Below are 15,399 nucleotides of genomic sequence, written 5' to 3'. Positions count from 1 at the left end.
CTGGCCTAGTGAGCCCTTTCTTTACACTGATTCCTCCCAACACACAAGCTACTCATTATTGAGCCATGATGCCCATGCTCAGAGAATTCTGACAAACGTGCAGACACACGCTGGCCAGAAAGCACCCGACGAATATCTCCTACTCCTCCCACCTCCATCCATCAGAAGAAACACCCAGGCCTTGTCCAGCATCCTCCAGGGGAACAAGCAGCAGTAGGGTCAAGGCTAGACCCCACTCACGGATGAAGGGTCTGCTAAGGTTCAGGTCCACATGGCCTGGAGCCACCTCCAAGGATCAAATGTGACCAGACTCTAATGGCACTCATGGCATCTTGTCCTTGTGTACACTCTGACCAGGGAGACAGCTGTCACCCGTCCCTGAGAAGGACCCAGACGGAGGCCTGTCCAGCTCTACTTCTACCTGGAGGATAGGACTCCTGACCTGTTGGGTCATTGTCAAGAACATTTGCTCTTGTGGAAGGACCCTGGGAGGATTCTGCTGGTCGTATTAGCAGCAAATGCTGAACTTCAGTGGGGTCTTCAAGGCCAGACCTTTGGGTGGGGGTTAAGAAGAAACCTCAAACAGTCTGTAGACTGCTGAGAGCCTGGTTCAGTTAGTAGCCATGAGCTGTGGGCACAGCTCAGAGATGAAGAAGCACTGGCCAGCAGGTTCAAGGCCCTGGGTTCTGTCCCCGGTACCAATAAACACAAAGCAACCATTAAATGCAGGCAGCCTTCTGCATACATCCACAGTGGCACACTGCTGTGTTCTCAAGCTTTGGAAGTGGCTCAGCCTCTGCTTCCCACGCATACAGCGGAGCCAATCGCATGTGCATACCTTCCTAACTACAAGTATGCAACATAGGAAAGAACAAAGAGCAAGAGAACGTTCTAATTCATTCAACATGGCTCCCGACAGCCAGATCTAACCTTCCCCCTGTCTTCCATGAGCACAGCCGGCTAGAGGCGAGAGCACACCTTTCTACCCTCGCTTGCAGCAAGATGTGTCCTTGTGACCTAGGGTGACTGGAGAGTCAAGGAAGGTGACATCTTCCAGGGAACCTCAGGGGAGGTTACCAGTCTCTATTCAGGGCACTCCTCCATCTTGTCCCCAGTTCTGTTTCTTTAAAAGCCCCGACCAATGACAGATCCTAATCAGTCCAGATATAACTTTCTAGTGTGACAGGATCAGCTCGATGTGATAATGCCAACTTCCTGTTTTGCTTTGTGCCCTGTCAACATAGGCAAGCTTCTGACTGAGCCAGTGTCTCTCTGCTCAGGCATGCCACCTCCATCCTGTGTCCTACATGTAGGGCTGAGGCACCATGCTCTGGACCCTGGCTGCATGCATGCCTGTCCTCAGGCCACACTGAGGCCCACAGCTGAGGTCCCTGGCCTCAGTATGGATGCACCAATCTCCTCTCTTCTCCTATTAACCTGGCCCCCAGGGTACAGGCAGCAAAATCAACTCTAGAGATGGGACCAAATCCCTGAGCATAGAAAAAGAAAAGGTCTTAGATCTACCCAGGGGTAGGAATGGACCTCAGAATTGGGCTGCTTATAAAAACTTCAAAAAGTCTGTAGGGATGGGACACAGAGACCTGACTTCCTGGTGGGGTGGAGTACTGCCCTGGGGGGGCGGGTTGGGCGCTCACAACAGAGGAGACATAGGTCCCACCAAACCAGGAAGGAGGTGCTCTGAGAAGGGGGAGGAGGTCCCTGAAGAAAGCCAATGCAACCAGATGGTATCTGTTCACGGGAGGGGTTAGCAACTGAGACACAGGAGTCTGCAGAGGCCCATGGCACACCAGGCAGGAGACACTCAGGCTTTGACTACCACAACATCTGACGAAAACACCCTAGAAGGCCACTGTGAACCGGAGATGGCCACGGAGAACACACCCAGCCTGTGTGCCAGCAAAACATTTACTTAGCATCCTTGACACTTGGACTGTGGGTTGATTGTCGTGTCTGACAATCTAACTCGTGTTCTAGGTGAGCAAAGCGTTTTGAGATCACGGGTTGCACAGAAATAGGTGAGTGGCTAGACCAAGCCTCAGACTATGGTCCAACTCCAGCCAAGGCCTAAGGTGGCGTCTCTGATTTGAAGGGTTTTGAAGCCTGCAGGAAGCTGGCTTGCCCATTTTGTTCATCTGAAAAGATCACCAGGCTAGGACACCCAGCCTCCTCCTGGCGGGGCTAAAAGTGAGCTCGTGAATGGACCCAGAATGGGTCTAGGTGACCAGTAGGTCTGGGTGCACATTTAAGCACCTTTAGCCTGTAGGGAGTGGGAACAAAGCCATCACTTTGGGCTCCTAATAGAGAATAGCTGGTCAGTGGAGTGTCTTCCTCCACCTGAGTCGCTGAGGCATCTCTCAGGAAGGTGGCAGGGTCCAGGAGTGGTCCCATCCTCACTGCAATACTCCTCCCTTACAGCCAGCAAGTGAGTCACCCCCAAGAATGTGGTAACCCCACTCAGCCTGGTTGCTTCAAACTTGCAGTTAACTTCTTAAGCTTCTGAAAAGTCACCCTGAGCCAGTGGTTTCCAACTGTAGGGAGGGACTTCCCCTCAACCAGAAGATGCTTAACCAGGTCTGGGCTTTTGCATTAGGGTGTCAGGACTGTGGACATACACAGTCCTAGTAGCTAGTGTGCGGAGGCCTAGGAGATGGCTGAAGATTCCACGGTACACAGACCAGGGTGACCGTGCAGACTGCATCCACAGCAGCCCTATACTCCCTCCAAAGGCTACCTCCATGTTCCCAAGGCATTCACTGGTCCCAATATTCCTGGATCCCCCTTCCACACCCTCCTCTCCACCTACCCAACCCCCACCAAGACAACCCACGGTTGTACCCGTGGTGGAGAGGCAAGTCACTTCATTTATTGTTTCCTCCTGCAGGGAAGAACCAACCAATGCCTCCATCCCATAAACATTTACTGGCCCTGGAAGATTCCTGGCCCCACTGCCATTTTTAAGGGCTTGTCTCTCAACAAATGGTAAGGTCAAGTCAGTCAGAAAATGGAACTTGAGAAGGGAAAGGGGAGGGGGTGTGTTTTACAAAGTTCAAGACCGAGGAGAAATGGAAAGACCCCAGACAATCCCGTGAACAAATGTCTGCTCCGTTCTAAGCCCTTTCAGAACAAGCAAGGGAGCTTTAAATGTCTCCAGGCACTGCCCCACTGAGTCTCCAGTTGCTCTCCGTTGGTCCCCTTTGTGCTAATGGGTCTGAAGATTGATTGATTATTGACCCATGAGGCGTGAATCCACAGCACTACTCTGGACAGCAGGGAGGGGCGCCTTGCCACAGAGAGAGCCTTGAGACCCAATGCAGACTGTGCCCAGCAGGTATCTCCAGTAGGAGTCGGTCTAGTGAGCCTGAACTTGGGAAAAGCTTAACCGCATAGCAGACCTTAGAGACAAACATGCTAGGCATCTATCCATGTACCCATGAGATCTGACATTCTGGTTGCTTCCTTTAAAAAAAATTAAAATAAGATAAATTATTTTTGGAGTAACAAGATTTGTAAAGGAATCTTAAGGCTGGTGGGTAGAGGCCCTACCTGAGTGCTTTACCCAGCACCCCCCATATGAGCGTCGACCAAAAACACACGGCCATACCTGTGCACTTTACCCAGTCCCTTACCATGTGAGCATCGACCAGACAGGCACTGTCGGCGCTGAGACTCATGCTGGCATGCTGCAGAGCCTGAGTGCTGGAAACATGACTGTTTGCTCACTGCTGTCTGGTCCTGTCCTGTCCAAGATCTGACCCCGGGACTTCATGCTGTGCTTCCCTTTGGCTTCTTACTGTTACAAGAATGAAACCTTGGGGGCTGAGGAGACAGCGAGAGGCTGCCACGCAACCTTGGATCCTCCACACCCATGTAAAAAGCTGCGGGAGGCACATACACATCTGTTACCCCAGCAACAGGAAGGGAGGGACAAGTAGACCCCTAGAGCTCACTGGCCTGTCAGCCTTCCAATGCTGAGGTCTAGGGTCAGTGAGGGACCCTATCTCAAAACCAGAAACAAAGGAGAGAGTAGCTGAGAAAGAAAGACAGGAACAACACCTCATGCTGACCTCTGGCCTCCACACACAAGTGCAGACACATGCAGACACGCCCGACATGTGTATACTCACCCTGACCCAGGTGCATACTTAAGCATGTAAAAATCAGCAGTTCTCAACCCGTGGGTCTTTGAATGACCCTTCCACAGGGGTTGCCCAAGACCATCAGAAAACACAGGTATTTGCATTACAATTCATAACAGTAGCAAAATTACAGTTATGAAACATAAATGACAATAATTTTCTGGTTGGAGGCCACCACAACACGAGGAACTATATCAAAGGGCTGCAGCGTTAAGAAGGTGGGGGACCACGGGTGGAAACGCATACACCACACGAGCATGCGCACACAAGGAAGGCCCTCAGCTGCGGTGCATGCTCCTGGTCCTTACCCCTTGCCTTGACTTCCCCCAGCAGCTGTCACCCTGCAGGTCCTGAGTCTTTTCCCATGCTCGTGCCCTCACTACAGAACACAAGCCCACAATCTGCAGTGACCATCGGTGCCCAGTGAGCCTGGGCTGTGCGCTAAGCCACACTCTAAACACCCTCTGCCCCTCACTTCCTCTCTTGCTGTGTTCTAAGTCACCCTGCACACAGACGGAGGTCTGTGAATTTGAACTGCACAGCTGCTTTCGTCCCCAGAGCCTGCGGGGTGTTCCCCACAATGTGTATACCACATGCACATACACCTAGCCACTGGCACATGCACACACACAGACACACAGAGGGAGACACACAGACACAAGAAAAGAACTCAACTCACATGGTGAGACCACTTCCACAGACTTCTCCACCAGCATCACCAGGTCTGACCGCTAAAACACGCATGTAGCTGCCTGGGGTTTCCTGGATGGGCTGGGGAAGCAGAAAGCATGTAGGACCCCATCTATGAGTGCGCAGGCTCTTTGTCCTGACAATTCTTTTCTGGCCACGACAGAGAGTTTTACTACAGTCAGGATGAAGAGGGAGAGGGGCATGCCCGCTTCTGGTTCTCTTACCCATAAGAAGGGACCACAAGGTCACGGCCTGCTGTCTGTTCCCAGGCAGTCTGTCCTCTTCCTCTAGGCCCCTCCCAGACCAGAGAGGCTTGTGTTCAGTGACAAGCATGGCCCACACTCATCAGGTAAGCCCCGTGGCACTTACCTTGCAGAAATCGGAGCTAAAAAAGGGAAGGTCTGAGGCAGGAGAAGACTAACTGAATGGCTACATAGAGAGCTACCAGCTCTGAACTTTCATCCTGTCCCATTTCAGAGAAGGTTAGATAAGACCGGGAACTCAGTGTCTGGGTTCAGCCACACAGGTCCTGTGGGGAGGGAGATGCCATCTCTAAGGCCTGAGAAGAGGACGTTCTCCATGCAGGCCAAGACTTGGGGACAAGGGACAGCCGGTACCTTCTGGGAAAACTTCACAGCATCCTCATCATCAGACTCTCCCCCGTGAGCCCTAAGTCCGTCACTAAACAGTTCCTACAACCTCCTAAAACACCACCGCCAGATGGGGACCAGGTGTTCAAACACATGAGCTGCTGGGGAACAGGTCACATTCAATTCCTGCCGATAAACGAACACAAAGATTCTCGTTTTGTTTTTCCTCTCTAGGGCCCCTGCTTACACAGCTATTCTCATCTATGCCTTAGAAAGCAAAAACATCTCCCAACATGTTACTCATTCTGCAGTTTGTTTCTAGGTAGGCTGTGAGTTCAAAACGTCTCGGGGAGGGACCACAAGATCAGACATATTTACAGGACTCTGCCTGGAATGTCATCACCCTGCTGGCCATGTACACAGATACAGACAGCCAACATGTGAACACCTGGAGCACCCTGGGAATTGTGCAAGGCAGCCAGCGCCTGAGCCAGCAGCAAGGAGAGCTGAGAAAATAATCAAGGAGTCCCTCATCAAAAGCCAAAGGTTGTGTGTATGTACATGCACACGTGTGTGGATACACACATACATGTACACATGTGGATATGCACGTGTGTGAACATGCATGTGTATGCATGCATACATGTCTCTGCATCTGCATACATCCATGAGTGTTTTTGTGCGCATCTGTATGACATTAACCCGGCAGGTGAGCACCTAGTCCATCAGATTCAGAGTGCAATGTTTAGTGCCACAGAAAAGTGCCAATGAGGTTGAGTCGATAAGAATGTACAAACCCAAGACCAGGGCTTAAAACACCAAGCCCTCGGTTCTGAAAACAGTACACGTGTGTACTCACAGACAAATTTAATCAAGCATGACTACAGAGATGGAAGCCTAAATGCTTCGGGGAGACATGGCTTCAGCAATGCAGAGACATTTGCGCACTGTGCTGGACTTCCCAAAAGGCATGGAGAGCTGAAGGAAGTTTGTGGGGCCCTGGAAGGAGGGTGCACATCTGCCTCGGGCCTTGGCCGTGATCTCGCTCTTTCTCTGGCCTCCATGGAATTCACACAAGGCTTTATTGACGTCGTCTGCTCAGCCCCAGCTGGAGGAGTCAGGGGGCACCTTGCACCTGCTCCAATCACAAGTGGAAGCCGCAGGCTCCATTAATGAATGCTCTGGGCTTGTCAACTCCCCCGAAGTGAAAGCTTCCAGAAAGGGGGGTGGGCACAAATACTTCAGTAATGAGATTTTTTTTTAATTAAACTTTTTCTTGTTGGAATAAGTTTTCATTTGAAGCTTCTATACAGAACCCTAACTCGATTTTGGTCTCCCGGGTTGTGATGTTTTTAAATAACCAAAGATGCTAAAATCCAGAGAAAGAGTCGGGATTTTCTCTGTTCACCATCAGTCAGTCAGTTTGGTGTTCAGTTCCCATCTATGTCGGATAGCATCTTTGTGCCACCAGAGTGGTCCAGAGGCCTTATTCATCCAAGCACGATGGATGGAATTAGTGACACAGTTTGGAGAGAGTCCCTGAGTCTCAGAAAAAGAGGAGAAACTTAACTCGGGATATCGTTTTCTTACACTTCAAATTCTTGAGCTCAGTATCTTTTTAACCTTTTTTTCTTTTCTTTCTTTCTTTCTTTTTTTTTTTTTTTTGAAAGTCATGTTTTTGTGTAGCCCAGGCTGGCCTTGAATGTGTTCCATAGCCAAAGCTAGCCTTAGCAAGACAATCTTCCTCCCTCTCCCTTCCAAGTGTTGGCATTACAATGCCTAGTTTGGTGCTGGGAATCACCCCCAGAGCCCCCTGCACATCAGACAAGAGCTCTACCAAGCAAGCTGCATTGCCTGCTGATCTCATTATCTATAGTTAACTACTTAGAAACTGAAATTGTGGCGGGAGAGGGGACTCGGTGCTGAAGGATGCTCAGTCACGAAGCTCAGAACTGTGACTCCAGCGTGCACACAGACTCACAAAGGCCAATAACTCCAACTCCAAGGGATCACACACCCTCTTCTGGCTTCAGTGGGCATTTGTGAGTACGAGTATACACACACACGATAGAGAGAATAAAATAATCTTTAAAAAAAAAAAAACGCTGAAATGTAAAGATGGGCAAGATGGCGGCTCAGCAGGCAAAGGCACTTGCTGCTAAGCATGACTACCTGAGTTCAGTCTCTAAAACCACCATGGTGGAAGGGGAGAACTGGCTTCCACAGGTTGTCTTCTAACCTCCATGTGTCACACAGGCACCTCCTCCCCTATAAATAAGTGTAGGAAGACCAGGCTCTAACCCTAAAGCATGAATTGACTTTGTAGAGCCCATTCTCTATGGAGAGACACCTCATTCAGCCTAGGCCTGGAAGGACAGGAGGGCCTTGGTCCTGCTTCAACGAGGTGATGGGACAGTCTTAGCTGACTTCCCAGGGGAGGCCTTACCCTCTCTGAGGAGTGGATGGGGGATGAGGTGGGAAGGTTTGGGGGGGACGACTGAGATTGTTATGTAAAAATAAATAAAAATATTTTTTAAAAATACAGTTCTACCCAGCCCAACAACAAGAAGTACATTGATTATACACCGACTGTTTCTGGGTTGGTGAGACTGGTGTTTTCTTGAGACTCTGTGGTGGAGAGGTCTGCTATCCGGCCTTTACAACATGAGGGGACAGACTCAGAGACGTTAAAGTAGCTCGCCCAAGGTCACAGGGCTACTTACTCTACCAGGGTGGAAACAGACGCAGGGGTTTAAGCTGTGTCTAAAGAGAATTACGGTGGATGTTCCTCCGGGCTTCTTTGCCAAGCCACACCCACCGCTGTCACCAAGAACTTCCGTTCCTCGGCAGGGAAGCCCCCAACCCCCCACCCCGTAGATCATCCAGAATTAACTGCAAAGTGTCAGGAAACTTGGCCAGGCAGCCCTGAGCATGAGCGAGGGCTGGAAGCCTTCACTGTGAAGCCCTTTATAGAAAGCCGGTTGGCAGCCCCGGCTCCTGCATGGGAACAAATTAACAATGGCATCCCAAACACAGGAAAGGAAGGAAATTGGAAACACAGTTTATGCTTGGCCGGCCCTTTGAAATACTGTACCATGCTACTGACATCAATTAATGAAAAGCAGGGCTGTGCTGAGAGGCTCTGCTTTGGAAATGCATTAACACACGTTAAACATGTTGGTACAGGAACCAGATTATAAGCACTCTGGTTCCCAAACAATAAAGCAGTTACCCAAACCCTGGTGTTCACAGAGGCCTCATTAATTCGATCCACTCCTCGAGGATCACTGGAGGCTTTGCGCCGCTCCCCGCGATGCCTTCCGACACAAATGTTGAAAGGACAGCCTGGCACATGCTACTCTGAGCTTCACAACGGGGCGTGTCAGGCTCAGTGCACTCCTGACATCCCCCAAATCATAAACAGCCCATCCTGGAGAGGGGAAGTACCCAGCCCGTCCTGGCGTTCATCTACACTGCCATTACACTTGGGGGTCGAGAGATTTTTTTTTCCGCCGGGGGACGTTAACCGTGAAATATCTGTTCCACATTAAGAAATACCAAGTCACATTTTTTGTCAAATAGTATTTGTCAAATGCCATTTGCTGCAAAACCTGGGGAATTCAATCCCAGCTGAGCACACAGCTAATAGTCTGGTGGTGCATGCGATCGCTTGCAATGCAAGCCCTCCTGCCTCTATAAACAGCTGCAGGGACTAGGAAGGCGAGTTCTGGAATAAATAAAGCATGTGCCCTGAGCTGCCCCAGTACAAAGAACCCCACATGCTGGCGGAGCCCCTGAATGGTTTTGCAAGAATGTTCTAGAGGGCGAATTGGTGAATCTCAGCTTTCCGAGTGCCTGTACGAAAAGGGGACTCACCAACACTGCCTCTGAGCACACACCTACTGTATTCTAATATCGGAATCCAAGTCTTAGGCATCACCAATGTCCCTCATCCCACTGACATCATCCCTCCCAACCCCACGTCGATCTGGGATCCATCAAACTGAGGCCATCGGAGTGTGAAGCTGGACGTGTTATCAGTTTCTATGTAAATATTGGTGTTTCCTCACCCCACGGAGGCAAGGAGAGGCAAAACAGCCTGGGCGCGTTTGATTTAAACTAATTAAAAGCAGAGGGCTGTGCAATTCAATATATTGATTTTACCAGTGGGACTTAAATCTTTTATAATAAGTGTACACAGCTGTGGCTTCCTCCCACCACAGTGCTCTCCCGCTAATCCCTGAGTGCATTCCTTCTGACAATAGCAAGACAGATCCTATACATCCCTGCCTGTGCCCTGACCCCAGAGACACCGCAGAGTCCAGTCCGAGAAGGCAAGCTGTGCAGCGGCCAGCCACATCCCCTGTGCGTCGATGGGCCCCAACAACTGCTGGACTGTGGGGTGGGAAGGGCTCTCCATTCCAGTTACACCAAGGGGCAGGGCGGGAAGGGTGGAGGAGGCAGCCGGAGGACACTGTGAGGCTCGATGAGGGCCAAATATGACCTTAGCAAGCGGGGTGGGCAAGATATAAAAGCGATCAGGGCGATCGATCAATGTCCACGGGACTCTGCCTGGGATGAAATCATCACTTGTCTCCCAGTTCAGCAGGCATGTGACATGTGCTCACATCACAGGCACGCCAGAGAGTGGTAGGGGATCGTTCATGCTCTGTTTATCTGGGCAAAGGCTTGGTGGCTGCCACCATCACTGCCTAGGCTAAATCCCACCGGCCCAGTTCTCTGGAGCTGGGTCTCAGAAGCGCTTTCTTTTCTCCACGCGGGGAAAACAATCACCAGCTCCTCTAGGCACCACCTCCTACCTTCCGCGGGAACCTCAGACCCAAATGACAGCCCGGGGATAAACACCCAAGCCAGCCATCTGAGCTGCCATCCAGGGCCCAGCCTCTGCCTTGATTGCAGAAGGGAAATACACAAAAGATCCAAAACAGTTCAAATCTGGGTCACATAATATCCTTGGGAAAAGGGGAGGGGGAAATCTTTGATTTATAGACCCAGGAAAATGAGGTTTAAAAGTGATTTTGAAAGGGTTACTGAAAACACAGCTGTTAGTGCACCCCTATGGTGAAGTTGGTCTGCAGAGAGAGAGAGAGAGAGGGAGAGAGAGAGAGGGGAAGAAAGATGAAGGGGGAAACCATGTGACATCTCTATTAACCTTCCTTTGCTAACCAGAAAGGGCTGGAATGTGAAGGAGCCCCTTCCAAATTCTAAGGCGGGCCAGCTTACAGCTGCAGGCGCCTGCAGCCGTGCTCTGTGGAGCAGTCCCCAAAGGACGTGTTTAAATTGTAACAGAACCTTTCCCTACTACTCCCCAGTGGTAGGGCCTGTTCCGAGGGGTAAAGGAGAGATGTTAACGCCAAACACTTGTCTACAGAAAGGACAGCCAGATGGGGTAAAGTGAAAACCAAACTGCTAGGTCTCCCTTTCTGCCTCCCAGCCTGAGTTAACAAAAGCCACTTTTATGTGCTGGCTACAATAATGACAGGGTTCTAACCTTCTCCTTTTTCTAACTTAGTTTCAAAGATTAAACAAATTTCATTCCTTCCTAACCTGGCCCAGAGATAAACAGGAATCACATACACCCTCTCCAAGCCGGTTGGCTTTCTAGAAGATTCTGAGAAAAGATGCTGGGGTTCCCAAGGAAAGAATAGTTGGGGTTAATGACTAGACTAAGTCTCTGCAAGATCGACTTTGCCTGAGGACTGTTTAAGTGAGTGTAGCCTGTTTTGAATTCCAAAATGAAGTCTACCCAGAGAAGTCAGGGGCTTGTTAATCCAAACCAGTTTACAGATCTTGTCATTGAACTCTGGGGCCAGAGTTGGGATGTTGGGTGTCTCACCCCCCCCGCCCCCCCCTCCGCTCCCGTCCCGTTACTTTATGATGCGGGGCTGGTCTTTGTCATCTGGGAGGGTCAAGTCCTCACATGCAGCACCCCTCTAGTGTAGATCACACTTGGCCTGGCAAACTGCTCAGATTCCAGGGAGAACAACTTACAAGAATAAAAACCAGTTTGGCTGCGGACGTTAGGGTAAAGGACCTGCTAAAGCCTTCAGGATTGAGGCAGGGGTCCCCAAGCAGGCAGGCCCTGGGGGGCGGCGAGGTGTTTGGGGATCAGGGGGAGCAGCTTAGGGAAGCCAGTCTGCACCGACACCAAGTGCTGCAATGGTGACTAGGGATGGCTTGATGGGAACCAATGACATTGTATCACTCAGGGGGAAAAGGTAAGAGTCAACTTGGCTTTCTAAAGCTTTGTCTATTTCTGATCCAAGTGACTGGCAGTTCAGCTAAGCTCTCTCAGCAAACTCAATGTCGGACACGTTTCCAGCGGCTACACAACCCCTCTTCCACCCGACTGCCACCCCCAAGTCGCTCCCAGGGAGAAATCCCAGCAGCAGAGGCAGGAGGTTCATGCCCTGTGCTGTGGCCCAGCAGAGATTAAAGATGCATCCACGGGAAGCTCACAGCAGCTGCAGTCTGGGGTTTCCCCTAATTACCTGTAGTTTAGGGACAGAAAGGGAAAGAAAACAAGACCCAGGCCCATGGGTTCTGTTAAACCCACTCTGTTATCTAATTGGGAGTGATGGCCCAGAAAGCCAGGCCTGAGAAAGTCAGGATGGTCCCACAAAAGCCCGAAGCCAGCCCCACTGGGTAAGAGGTTCAGACAAGCCAGTCTTTGTCCTTTCAACATGAAAGAATGGACTGAAAGGTGTGTGTGCAGCCAGAGGAAGCCACCCAGCTGTGGCCTCCCCAGCATGCCCCAGCTTGTACCCAAGGCCAGGGGGGTGGGGGGAGCAACCGCCCCCGCCAAGTTCCCAGCAGGGCCCAGGGAGCCGCCCTGGAGCCACCTGGCCTTCTGGGATAGAGGAGGCCAGCTGGGGCCACACTGCCTGACCTGAAGCACAGAGAACTGCCACCAAAGCCAGAGATTATAGATCGCTGCTTGATGAACCCAACAAGACTCTGAATCATCAGTTAGGACCTTCCTGGAGATCACAGAAGGAGATAACGAAGATGCCATAAGTCCCTACCCTCACTCTGGGAAAAGGACCCTATTAACTCTGGCTTTGGGACGGGAGGTTTCACACATCCATACTGACCATATATTGCTAAGCATGTTATTAAGTGGTTGTCTATAGTTTTTGGTAATCTACATACTTTAAAAAACTAACACAGTGAAGCACAGCACCCACCTCCCAGCCCTGCCTCCAGGAGACTCTCTCTGCAGTTTTCAGACTTTCTCCTACCTTTTTTTTCCCACCTATGTCTTGGAGATAGTTCCAAAGCAGGGGCTCTTCTTAACAAGCGTCTAAGGAAAATTTGAACTTGTTTTATATTGTTTTGGCATCTCTATCACCCACGGTGACCCTTGTTTCATTATTTGATATTTTTGACCAATAATGGAGGCAGACAATGGCCTCCCTGGGACTCCAGGGCCTTTATCTGGAGCTGAAAGGATTAACTTGAGTCCCCTTCCAAGCCCCAGGTGCCCAGCGGGGGAGGGGTGGCCTTCAAACTTCATTATTTCCAAGTTGACACAGCGCCCGTGGTGTTTAGTATCTTGATTTGGGGTTTTCTCAGCAATTTCCACAAGCAGAATAAAAGCGGCTCAGGAAACAGCACTATCGGGGTGTGTTATCACCAAACCAAATATTTGATGATCAACCCCACAGCGCACCGCCGGGGGTTAGTTTGAGCAAGTTAGACACATGTGAGCGCACGGATGCAGTGGGGGAGCTATCCCGGACCAACTGCAACCCAGCCTCGCATCACTTGGTTGGCTAGGACTCCAGTAGGGAAAAGGATTCCCCAGCCACTCGGTGGCGGCCTCTGCTCCGAGGTCCCCAGCTACCCAATCGCCAAACCCCGTGGTTTGCGCGCCACACGTGATAAACGCTGAAAATGGATTCTGCCTGCCCGGGACCTATCATTAAATATTTAAAATAGAAAACTCGCAATGGCAACGTTCTTTCCCCAGCTCCAGACAAGAGCCCAAAGGTAGGGGGCCTTGCGACTGGAAGAGGAGCTCCGAGGAGCTCCAGCGCGCGCCGAGACAGGCGCACCGCAAGGGGACAGGTAGGGCTGGCCGAGGCAGGTAAGGGAAAGGGATGCTCCCGGTGCCAGAGCCAAGTTGGAGTGAGAGGAGCGAAGGAAGGGCGGGAAGGCAGCTGGGCCCACAAGGGCCCTTTAAATCCAGGTAGCGCGGGCCGCTGTGGCCGGTTCAGCTCACATGACCCAGCCGGGCGCTTTGAACTAAGCCGCGGCCCCGCCAGCACCTCCCGCCCCAACCCGTGGCGGAGACCGCAAAGAGACTCAGGACCGATCCTTCCCTCCCGGTATCCCCCACAAACCCGCTGAGCCGGCAAGCCCTACCAGGAACGCACAGGGTTTAGGGTTCACTAAGAACCCGGTGCGAAAGTCTCTGGCGGGCACTGATGCTTTGCAAATAGAAGGTGGACTCGCTGGCTGGCTGAGATACACCCCTCCAACCGCCACTCACCGAGATTGACGAAGCTCATTACCATGTCGGCGTCGGTGAGGAAGTGGCTGTCCTGCAAGCTGGCTAAAGGGGGACCCTGGGTACTGAAGACGGCCTTGTAGGGGTAGGAAAAGCCCTGGCCATCGGGTCCGCTCTCCTCCACTGCCATGGCGTTGTACAGGTCCAACATGAACATAGGCGCCGAGTTATGCTTTCCCTGGAGGTGCGGGCGCGGGCGATGGGGCAAGCCCAAGATGGACAGGATCTCCCGCTGCATCTCCCGCCGCTCCTGGCTGCGGAGGCGCCGGTGGATGAAGCTCGAGTGCACCTCGTTGTCCAGGCTGAAGTCGGCTAGGGCGGAGCGCAGCAAGAACAGAGGCGCCCAGAGAGCCACGAAGCTGTGTGGCGCCGCGGCGCGCAGCGAGCGCACGTGCATCGCGCCGGCTCTACTACGCGCGATCCGGGGCTCCGGGGCCCGCGCCGCCCCAGGTGGCAGCGGAGGGGGCAGGGCAGCGGTCCACGACGCGAGGTCACTTGCTGCAGACGAGCTTCGCAGCGGCCTTGCCACACATGGCCACTCCCCGGCCGGCTGCGCTCTGCCCGGGACGCCCCTGTCTTCTGCTTAGCCCTGGCGCGGGGCCCCTCGGCCCGCACTCGCCGGGACGCACCGCAGGGTTAGCACAGCAGCTCCGGAGAGCTAGCGAAAGAGCGAGGAGGCGGGCCGGGATGGGAGGAGCAGCAGCTTTGCAGACCTTCGAGTCCGGAGAGCGAGTGCCGGGGAGGCGGATGGGCGCCGGGCGAGCCCTCGCTCCCTCCTCTCTCGCTCCCGTAGCGCCCAGGCCTGCGGGCACCGGAGACAAACCCTCTTCTGAGTTCCCGCGACCAGAACAAGAGCCCCGGGTCGCTTCTCCAGCCCCGCGCGCCCCGGATTCCCCTCCAGCCGCCACGGGAGCCCCGGAGTGGTGCGCGCTCGGGCCGGGTAGGAGAAGGGGGAGGAGGAGCGGGAGGACCGACCTCCCCGCCCTCCCGCTCCCGCGGCCTCCCACCTGCGCCCAGCCCCGCCCTCCCCAAGCCTGGCCCAATGGCTTCATTCATTCCTCCCAGGGCGCTCTACAAATATTTACCGAGTGCCCACCATGTGTCCGGTCCCTGGTCGGACGCTGCAGGGGTGCGGAGAAAGGAATCCGAGGCGGCCCTGCCCTCCCGGGACTCGCACTTGGAAGTGACCAAAGTGAGACCTGTGGCACCTTCGGGCTGTGGTGGAAAGTACCGGGGAGGGAGCGCGGGAATCCGAGCAGGCTCCCCAGAGGTGGCCAACCTTGGACCTGGCTCGTCTCTCTTTCCTCCAGAATACTGCATTTGCACCCGTCATGCAGACCCCCACTGCACACTCACTGGGCTGCCAGCTCTTCCGCCCTGGCCATCCTCCTCAGGGGACGGTCTCTCCCCGCCCATCCCCCCTCAGGTG

At 52.7% G+C, this 15,399-nt stretch overlaps 1 protein-coding gene across 1 annotated transcript in view; it reads right to left on the bottom strand.

The window, feature by feature from the left end:
- The window catches only part of Bmp7 (bone morphogenetic protein 7), a 64,139-nt gene extending 49,252 nt beyond the window's left edge, over nucleotides 1-14,887 (bottom strand). Inside the window, exon 1 of the mRNA XM_057781919.1 lies at nucleotides 13,953-14,887. Within this exon, the coding sequence (XP_057637902.1) occupies nucleotides 13,953-14,367 (415 nt within the window). The 5' untranslated portion in view covers nucleotides 14,368-14,887. The remainder of the gene's footprint in view (nucleotides 1-13,952) is intronic.
- Between the last annotated feature and the right edge of the window lie 512 nt (nucleotides 14,888-15,399).

Source organism: Chionomys nivalis, chromosome 9, assembly GCF_950005125.1.
Source record: "Chionomys nivalis chromosome 9, mChiNiv1.1, whole genome shotgun sequence".
Lineage (NCBI taxonomy): Eukaryota > Metazoa > Chordata > Mammalia > Rodentia > Cricetidae > Chionomys > Chionomys nivalis.
This window is presented reverse-complemented; position numbering and strand designations above follow the sequence as displayed.